This window comes from Monomorium pharaonis, chromosome 7 (genome assembly GCF_013373865.1).
Source record: "Monomorium pharaonis isolate MP-MQ-018 chromosome 7, ASM1337386v2, whole genome shotgun sequence".
NCBI classification, from domain to species: Eukaryota; Metazoa; Arthropoda; class Insecta; order Hymenoptera; family Formicidae; genus Monomorium; species Monomorium pharaonis.
This window is the reverse complement of record NC_050473.1, coordinates 18,902,770-18,913,070: the sequence shown is the minus strand read 5'-3', so window position 1 is coordinate 18,913,070 and position 10,301 is coordinate 18,902,770. Positions and strand designations below refer to the sequence as shown.

Here is a 10,301-nt window from a genome sequence, read left to right as displayed (position 1 = left end):
ACAATATAATTTAGGTTTTTTTGCGTAAACAAAAATTGTTTCGTAGCACATAACCAACTTTATAAAGGATAATATAGAAAAGAATTCGTCTTTCAACACATTACGGCTAAAATGAGAAGCAAAAGGTGAACGACGGAACTGACGGTAAAGACGAATTCCGGAGCATAAATTTTGGGAGGAGAAAGACGATCAGATGTCAAACTTCCTCGTTGCCTTCTGTCAAACGCTGATGATCCCTTGTTCTCTCCCGTCTTATAAGAGATGATCGTTAAAATCGCCTAAATTATTTAAAAAAAAAGAAATGGGCGACTTTTTGGCAGCCAACAATGTTTGCGGGCAAAACTTGTTGCGGCTGGTATCTCGTGGGAATGCTATCATAGCTGAATTGATGCGACTGAAGGACTACGTACCGCCAGTCTTTAGGTCAGTTTGTTAGGAAGTATCTTATTGATTTAATAACAGACATAATATTACATTTTTTATGGATACAGCTAAATAAAGTGTATTACAAATAAAGGTTAATTTAATCGTAAACTTTGTTAAATGAATATAAATATTGTGTCAAGTTTGTACAAAAAGAGAAACTTTATTGTTATATAAATTATATAATGTTATACAAATACACTTGATAATTGCTTTCCTATTATTACAGCTTGGATTCGAAGCAACTGATACAGAAGTATGGATCTATTATAATCGACTTTGCATACTTTAAGGCAGCCACCGTTTATGAACAAAAGATAGAAGATGACTCAGTAAATATCAGCATTTTTTCTAGTTTTTAATAAGTTAATTATATTATATCCTAGATAAGAAATTTTTTTTTTTGAATTTGTATTTGAAACACTTTAGATATATTGAGAAAATTTACATCTTTTCTTTGAATTTTTTATATATGTAAATTCTGAAATATTCTACAATTTCTAAGATTTCTTATAATTTCTCAAAATACTTTAAATTTTTTCAAATTTATCAGAAATTTTATAGAATGATAAATCTGTGAAATTCTAGGATATTTCTCAATTTACATGAAAAATTCTAGAAAAGTATAAACTTTTCTCAACATTTCTGATAATGCCCTAAAACTTTTTATAAAGAATCTGAGAAATTTTCTGAAAAGTTATAAAATTATACAAACACTTTACAAAAAGATTATATAAAAAATTCTAAGAAAAATTTTTATGAAGAATGTTATTGTTACAAAACATAGGAAATATATCTTCGATAGGTATAAATCTTCTTTCAGATACTTCAAGAGACTGATGAGGAGCTCCGGAATAACTTTTCAGACATACTCACAAGGTTTTATTTGGCTTTTGAAAGTATACACAAGTACGTCACAGACCTGAATTTTTACATTGATGAATTAGGAGATGGTGTTTATATACATCAGTCAGTGGACTCTATTATGTTCAATGAGGAAGGAAAACAATTAATGGTATATTTTTCTTTTATTTTTATAAACTTGTGTTAAATTTATTTTTGACAGAAACTCAGATGACAAAAAACTTTTCAATATAGAAAATAAAAAATTTAAGAAATTTTGTCATAAACAATATCCTGATGTGTTCTAAATTTTTTTTTGTTACTTGAATTAACTGTAAAAGAGTAAAATTAATCCTCCCAAAAACCAGCTTTTTGTTAATTTCATTTTTAAATGATTTTGTTTTTATAAATTTTTTAATCAATAAATTGGAATTTTATTTGAATTTTATTAGGAAAAAAGTAACTATCTCTGTGAAATTTTATTCTATCTTCTTTTGATGAATGATAAAATAAAAAGTAAACCAATTTTTAGCAGTTGATTTTAACTCTTCAGGGCAACAAACAGGATAATTTATTTCAGGATATTTTCTATATATTGTCAAAGTTTTATAATTTTTAAAATTTTTGAGAGTTGGAGACTATGCCTTGTGAGTATACGCGTAAATTAAAATAGGGTAATTAAATTTTGTACAGTGTGAAGCCGTCTACTTGTATGGTGTCATGCTACTGCTGGTCGATTATCATTTTGAAGGACGAATACGCGAAAGGTTACTTGTATCCTACTATCGATATAATGCTCAGCGGTCCTCTTCGACGAGAGTGGACGATATTTGCATGCTGCTGCGTTCAACAGGATACGTGAGAACATTATCAAAAAGACCAGCTAATTATCCTGAGGAATATTTCAAGTGTGTATATTTATCAACTAATTTTGATTTAAAGACTTTTTTGATATAACGAATATATTCTTTTAATTTGTAATTGTTTGTAAAAATGATAAATATAATTTTTTAATAAGATTAAAGATTATAAATTAATATTATTTTTTGTACAATAATGTTTGATTTATTTTAATAATCGATTAAATCATCATATACATTTATCATTAATTTTTAGCTTATTTTAATAAAATAAACATTTAATCGGTTAATTGTATAAAATTGTTTGGCAATTAATTTAATTGATTACATTAATCATGATTATATATATATATATAATTTTAGTTGATTATTTTAGTTAACATATAAATTAATCTTTAATTAATGCCTAGCGCTATTTAAAATGCAACAAATCTTTAGACATTTCTATAATATATATACACTTTTTTAGGAGAGTACCTTTACGAGATTTTTTAGTAGATATGGTCGTCGGTCGGCTGCGCTCGGATGAGATTTATAATCAGACTCTCGCCTTCCCGCATCCTGAGCACCGTAGCACCGCAGTAGCTACGCAAGCGTCGATGTTAGTCATAATTTTGTCGTTTAAACCGACTGTACTGCATACGCAAACTGCCATTATGAGGGAGATAGTAGACAGGTTTTTCCCCGACAATTGGGTAATTAGCATTTACATGGGAACGGTGATCAATCTGTGCGACTGGTGGTCATCGTATAAAGCCGCGCGAACGGCATTAAATAATACGCTTGAAAATTCAAATGTGAAAGGAATTGCACAAAAATACGGAGCCAAAATGGATGTAGGTAAAAATTTAACAAATTTTTCTTACAGTTTTTTTATACAAAATAACAGAAAAATGTGTACGAAAAATATTCCAGAAATTAACACAGGAGACCGAAGAAGTGCAATTAGCGGGCACATTGGACGAAAGCGCGACGGGTTCTCTAGTCAAATTAGTCAGGGAGTGCAATGTTACGTTGCACTGGATTCTTTTGCACACCGCTACGCCTACCATAATGTTAGAGGACTCAAAACGTTCGCGCACTCTGCGTCAGTTGGTCGTGATGGAGAGCAAATATACCACAGTGAAATGTCTCCGTTTATTATTAAGCACTGCTCAAATTGAACAGGATGTTAAACAGATGTATAAAGATGTATGTTTAAGATCATTTATCGCTCTTTGTCATTAGATATCTTTATAATTAAAAGGACTAAAATATATTTTTTTATACATTTAGCTTTTGCTTGGGAAAGAAGCTAAGTGGCTGAAAGATAAAGGGATATGCGTCGAACGTATAACCGATCTCGCACAAATTTTTGGAGGCGCCAAACCTTTAGACGGTATCGACAAGAACCAGAATCTTTACATGTGGTTTATGGAAATAAGTAAACATATTGATTCATTAAAGCAAGAAGATGGCCGAAAAATAGTGCAATTACTACAAGCACTGGAACAAGTTCAGGGTAAAGAAATGAATTAATAAATGTTTTTTCTAGAGAACTAAACAAACATTTGTGTTACATTACAATACCGAATGTTTTTTTCTAGAATTTCATCAGTTAGAAAATAATCTACACATCTCGCAATATCTCGCTGACACTCGTGAGACTTTACACAACATGTTGCGTACAGGCAGCATATCTGAGGATATTATGATAAGTTTAAATATCGTGACCGATTGTTGTTACGCATGGAATATTATGGAATCTTTTATCGATGTAATGCAGGAGAGCATAAAGAAAAACCCACCAACTGTCATCAAATTAAAAGCTCTTTTCCTCAAAGTAAATAAACATGCAATTGAAAATTATACACGGACGTATGCCATATGAAAATTATACACAGATGTATAAATATATTCTATTTTACGTTATTTTTTAGATGGCGTCAGCATTAGAAACTCCGTTACTTAGGGTAAATCAAGCGCGAAGTGCAGACTTGTCCTCGGTATCTCAATATTATAGCAGAGAACTGGAGGGCTATGCAAGGCGTGTTTTGCAAATTATACCTGAAACTGTATTCGGTTTGCTGGCAGAAATAGTGCATCTTGAAACGAATTCATTTAAAGAGATCCCAACTAAATTGCCCAAAGATAAACTTAAAGATTATGCACAACTGGCTGAAAGACTACAGGTCAGCTAATACCTTTTAGTAATCCAATTGCATGCGAGTTGCATTTGTTTAAAAAAAAACACTATTTTTTTCCTTTAATTTTTACAGATGGCAAAATTAACGTATGCTGTATCAGTTTTTACAAAGGGTGTTCTATCATTGAGAAGCGTCTCTTTAGGAGTTTTAAGGGTTGACTCGCATCGTCTCTTGGAGGACGGCATACGTCAGGAGCTTGTCAAGAAAGTTACCTTGGCTTTACAAAACGGCCTCAATTTTGATCAGAAGTCCAAGGTAAATTCTGCTAAGTGAGAAAAATTTTAATTAGCTTTTAGGATTATATGTCTAATTATTGCTAATTTGCTCCAGATGTCTCTTCTACAAAAACTGAATCAGTTATCCTCAATTATGGATGGATACAGAAAATCTTTTCAATACATTCAGGATTATATTAATATAAACAGCTTGAAGATATGGCATGAAGAAGTGAGACAATTATATGATCTCGATATATAAGTTGTTTAAAAACTCGTATGCGCGTATATTCTACTTTAAATATGTCGCATTCTTAGATTACGTATATTATAAACAATGCAGTCGAAGAAGAACGTAGGGGGTTCTCTTGGGTGCCGGGAAAATCGTGGAGGCAGTTCCAAGAAGATAAACACGCATTTTCAACAGACAATAACTCCCTGACCTTCATGGGTAGACTCGCCAGAGAGCTCATCCGTATTACTGATCCCCGGTATTGCATGATTTATGTAATTCAATTTCGTTCTTATGAAACATTCGTACTGCCTTTCTCTAATTCACTCGCGTGCCTTTTTACAGAACCACCGTTTACATAGAACATTCTTTAGCATGGTATGATATTAAAACGCAAAATGAAGTCTTGAATTACAAAGTTTTCTCGGTGATATTGGAAACTATAGGCACGCCGGGATTGTCAGGACTGGACAAACTCATCTCTTTCTTCATTGTTATGGAATTGGAAGCTTTAGCTCACTACATAGAAAAAAATATACGGAATAAAACGTGGATGTCGTTGTTAGAAGATTGTGAAGCTACTTTGAATTCTTTAGACAGTGCTAAAGGTGAGAATTTGCATTTTAAATATAGGTGTTCGACAGTAAGAAGAAAATTTATAGAGTGATTTTTAGAGTATAAAACAAGATGAAAATCAAGAATAATAAAATTATTTAATATTAAAATTATTAAAACTAATTTTAATATAACAATTTTTTAAATTAATTAAATTAATTAATATCTTATCAAGGAAATTAAAGATAATTAATATATAAAATAAAATATAATTAATATATAAAATATAAGATAATTAATGTTATAAAATATTGGATCGTATGCCTCAGGTAATATTACGAAACTTCACAATTCTATAAGCGCCAGTAGCAGCAAATTGTGGTCATCGGCGCTCGAATGGACGTTGAAAATAGGTCACTATCAATTACTCAGGAAAAAAATAGCGTACGAGCTGAACACCGCGTGCAAATTTGAAGCGAAGCACATGGAAGCAGCACTACGAACGTTAAATACGTACGTGTAGAAATTAAAATTTATTTTTTGCGGTCTCTTTTCTAATTCCTTTTTATTTTATAGGGCAATTTTGTGCGAGATAGCGAAAAAAGATAGCAGTAATGAGACCGAAACGGAGAAAAGTGAATTACTTCATGAACTTAGCGTACGACTGGACTGGGCTGGCATCAGTGATCCGCATAACAAAGTTTATATCAAACCACCGAAGATAGATAATATAGCTATGATTATTTTCCTGTTCACGGCATCGCAATTAAACAAATTATTTTACTGCAAAAATACAGGTGCCTTGTATTGCATTTTGTAGTAAAATTTGACTTTCAATCATGGATATTTCATGTCCGATCGATTTTTATCTATAGAAATTTTTCAAAATTTTAAAGCTAATATTAAAAAAAATATATTTATTTTAGAAACTTGAAAATATTAATGGGTTTTTAGAGACTTTTAAAAATCATTTTAAACAGATAAAAAAATTATTAAAAACAAGATTGGACCAATAAGGCATCATTTTTGATATTGTACTGTAAGGATTAAATAACATAGCAAATATTTCACTTATTTGTTACAGCAAGTCTTTTAAGCAAGAAATATCAGGATCCCGTTGACGCTGTGGTATTTGCCATAGGAATACAAACGATTCTCCGTCAATTCCATGTTTCCGTGATGAATCGTTACGTGAAATATCTTTGCATGTACGTCCTGTCGTTTGTCACCGTGGAGAGGTAAGAATAGTTTCATAATCTTAACGCTACGAATGCGATAATACGTTATCGCTTGAAGTAGATATTATTAATGAGAATACGTTCTTTCAGTATGAAAACAGGTGGTGATACAGAAACCGAAGGAGCTACGAATCTTCATTTCTTGGAGCTTTTCGTGAAGTACTCGGGCATTCCACGTTCTCTTATTCTCAAGGAAATACCTGTTGTCGTTTTAGATCATTCTCTCGTGAAAATGACAAAATAACGCTGCATCCAAAATTCATGAAATAGCATTACATATAATGCATTATATATTGTAAATATAATTATTATTATATATATTATTATATATATATTCCTACATTATGAAGTTATATATTTTGTGTAAATAAAAGAAGATAAAAGGAATTTTTGTATGGACATTTATGTCTCGTGACGTTTCTACCGCGTAAATTTTTTTGTACCCGTAATTCGAAAGTTAGGCTCCACTCAGGAGATTAACGGTTCTACTACTTGCGCAATTTAATTACGCTTCTGTTTTTTTAATTTTATCATTATCGGCCAGATCTCTTTCGCCGAAGCGGAAAAAAATGTCACACACACGCATGGCCTACGATATAAATTACGTAAAAGCGTGGGCGTGGCGTCGTCATCACGAAAGGTGTTCTTGCGATAGAAGGATCGTCGTATACTGCAGGGAAATTTCGTATACGCATCGGCGGCTAGACAACGGCGACGGCGGCGCCGGCGGTTCCGGCGGCCTCTTCGTTGACTCGCACGTCATAATCTCCTCCTATGTGGTTTCGCCGTGCGATTACAATACGGTCATCTCATCGACGGAGATTTCAATGCGACGATAAAACCATCTTCGATTGGCCGGCCGCATTAAAGAAATTAGTGGAAAATACGATCGCTCTCGGCGGCTACAACGGCGGCCCCGACGGCGGCCGCGACGCCGACGTCGGCGGCTTCGTACAGGCGACGTGAGCCTTGAATAGCTCACGGAGCCCAGTTCTCGGCTCTCGCACGTACGAACCGAATCGACGTGTTCTTCGTTCGAAATCATTGAAAATCTGGGAAACTGGCGCGTATCGTTAAAATTTCTCCGTCAATCCCATGTCCAAAAATAATTATCGTCTTTATCCGTGGAGAAAAAGAAATATATCGAAATTAAATTAATTACAAACGTTAATAGGCTATATTTTTGTCGCGTCTGCCATAAACCGGTCATTTTCGAATTTTTTCTCATTTTAATTAAATCTGATAGACCACTCTTCGACAAAGAAACCATCGATCAATTCAAATTATCATTTTGTACAGAAAAATTGAACGTTGAAGAGACGATTGGACAATGGAGAAACATCTCGTGTTGAAGTTTAAATGAATCTCTTATCTGAAAATTATTAATTATAAAAGATATCCTTAAATTTTTCACATCACAGTTTGTATTTATAGTCGCAATAATCTCTGTTATCAATATTGCAATAGATTCTAAAACTTACTGCCTTTGCTTCTACGCAATGAAACGTTCCAAGCAAAAACAGGAGTTTTACGTACCTAATAAATAATTTTTAGAATTTAGATTAAAAATGTATCTGTAAATCTTGTGCACATTAATAATCAATTTCTGTCGCGTAACGCAGTAAGTATATAAATTACAATTAAAATATGTGATCATCTCTGCGCAATGATGTCTGTGTCAGATCAATACGTAGACCCAAGATGCTCCGACATTTTGGCAAGATCTCGTAAGAAGTTCATACTGTTAAAAATAAATATGTGTCGCTTCATAAATCGATCCACAAACGAAATAAGAAATACCTTCATAAAGGAACTAAGATTGCGCTTTGCGCAATTGTAACAATTAACAATTACATAATTAATTAATTATAATTGCACATATATATTGTCGCACCCTAAGCGTTCGTTAAAGCGTTCGATGCGCGTCTTTCTTCTTCTTTTCCGTTAGGCAATCATGCGGACAATACTGGCGATCGCACTGGTGTCCTTCGTCACGGGAACCTTCTTCATCGCGGCGGCCGTGGCGTCCAAGGATCATAATTATCCCCATTTCTTCAAGCACCGGATGAAGCTGAGGGAGATCCGTGGTTTCAAACCGGAGTACATCTCCACGGCGATCGGATTCGGGAAGAGAGACGGCCCTGCGGAGATCCCGGTTCTTGGCGAGCGCGAGAGAGACGCGTTGTCAGTTCTGAGGAATTTGCCGCGTGTGTGAGTATCTCGAAGGACATTCTGCAAGCAATAAAGCTGATTAAAAAGAGAAAATCGAATTGCCCCGATAAAAATTTTTTTCATATTTTTGAGAATACTTTATTATTTTTAAGTTTGAAGATTAGAAAAAAATATCTTAAATTTCTTTTTTTTTAATTATAGAATGAGAAATCTAAGAATATATCGATATAATAAGATTTCGAGGATTTCTTGAAAAATGTACACTTTTCTATTACATAGAAATTATTTCTGAAAAGTGTTTTAATTTTAATATAAAAATTTTTGACATTTTTTAAAAAAGTTATAAAATTAAAAAATTTTTTTAAAATATACAAAGAACTCTGAGAAAAATTTTTATCGGGATGGAAAAGTTTATTACCATAAAATTAAATTATTATATAAATAAAATTTTACAGTGTTTATTAAATATTTTAAAAACGTAAATGCGGTTAATTAAATACGGTTGATTCTCTTTCAATTTAAACGTTTAAAATTGATTTTTAACGTTTATTAAACATAATTTGAATTGTATCGCTTGGAACAACTCGATTGCAGCGTGCCCGCGGATACGTTACTCCGAATGATACAGACGAATCCCGTACTGGCTGACAAACTGACACAGCTGTCGATGCAGAGCGATCGAAATGATCAAGAAGAATCGATGACGGAACCTCCCTCGAGGCCCGAGAATGAGTTCGCGATATTTTAATTCTCGCGATCGAGATGCAAACAGCGAGTTTTGTAGGAGGACACCCATTCTAAGTTCTTAGACAAAACGTTCGATATATATATCTTGGAAATATTATACGTTCTTAGATGCTATTACTACTCTCTTCACTCTCGTAATTTCTTCGCTACTTATACTTATATAGAAATTGTACGGGAAAAAACGGCGAGATGGAAAGCACATTTTTCTTTTTCTTTCTTTCTTTCTTTCATTTGACAGCATACGGTCGATTGATGTACAATTAACTGTGTCGTAGAAATATCCAATATATGTATATATTGATTGTATTGTGTAACTGTGATTATTTCTTTTTTTAATTATTCAATTAAAAACATATGTATGTAAAATCAAAGGATATATACGGAAATGAAAGTAGATGAGAAAAATATATGCACATTTTCCTCTTTAGAATTGTTCTTGATTCTGTTCTCCTCTAATCTTCAAAATTCGAATTTGAATAGCTTTGGAAACTGTTGTGAGATGTCTCTTGGGTTTCTTGCAATTTGTGCCGTATCGACAGCAGCGGTTACATATATGCTAAGCGTTTGACGGACCAATCAAAAAGCGTTCGTTATAGCGTCAAGTTGAACGTAGCCATAAAGCCCGTTCTACATTAATCGCAAGCAGCCAGTTGTGATTTGCGATAGCCAATGATTGTCGAGCTTTAACTAGAAATTAGGCGCTCATTGGCTGTCGAAAGTCGCAACTGGCTGCTTACGATTAATGTAGAACGGGCTTAATGGCTCCAGCATATCAGCGCGATTTCTGTCGCGCGCGACACGCGATATCCAATGGTCGTACAGAGATGAGC

The 10,301-nt window shown here is 33.3% G+C and overlaps 2 protein-coding genes across 3 annotated transcripts; both read left to right on the top strand.

The window, feature by feature from the left end:
- Window positions 1–301: 301 nt before the first annotated feature.
- Window positions 302–6,939, top strand: LOC105839194 (WASH complex subunit 5). The gene is made up of 17 exons (XM_012685335.2): window positions 302–423; window positions 653–755; window positions 1,247–1,438; window positions 1,960–2,174; window positions 2,596–2,962; window positions 3,042–3,317; window positions 3,402–3,627; window positions 3,713–3,948; window positions 4,046–4,297; window positions 4,385–4,567; window positions 4,643–4,759; window positions 4,846–5,018; window positions 5,105–5,367; window positions 5,644–5,827; window positions 5,891–6,111; window positions 6,399–6,552; window positions 6,643–6,939. The coding sequence occupies exons 1-17, from the start codon at window positions 302–304 to the stop codon at window positions 6,794–6,796; spliced, it is 3,438 nt and encodes a 1,145-aa protein (XP_012540789.1). The 3' UTR covers window positions 6,797–6,939.
- Window positions 6,940–8,179: 1,240 nt separating this feature from the next.
- LOC105839195 (allatotropin) lies at window positions 8,180–9,898 on the top strand. 2 transcript variants are annotated; one of them, XM_036289936.1, is made up of 3 exons: window positions 8,180–8,279; window positions 8,501–8,763; window positions 9,319–9,898. In XM_036289936.1, the coding sequence occupies exons 2-3, from the start codon at window positions 8,507–8,509 to the stop codon at window positions 9,470–9,472; spliced, it is 411 nt and encodes a 136-aa protein (XP_036145829.1). In that variant the 5' UTR covers window positions 8,180–8,279; window positions 8,501–8,506; the 3' UTR covers window positions 9,473–9,898. The 2 variants fall into 2 exon arrangements, with proteins under 2 accessions (XP_036145829.1, XP_036145828.1); XM_036289935.1 differs by lacking the exon at window positions 8,180–8,279 and having other exon boundaries at window positions 8,288–8,763.
- Window positions 9,899–10,301: the final 403 nt, after the last annotated feature.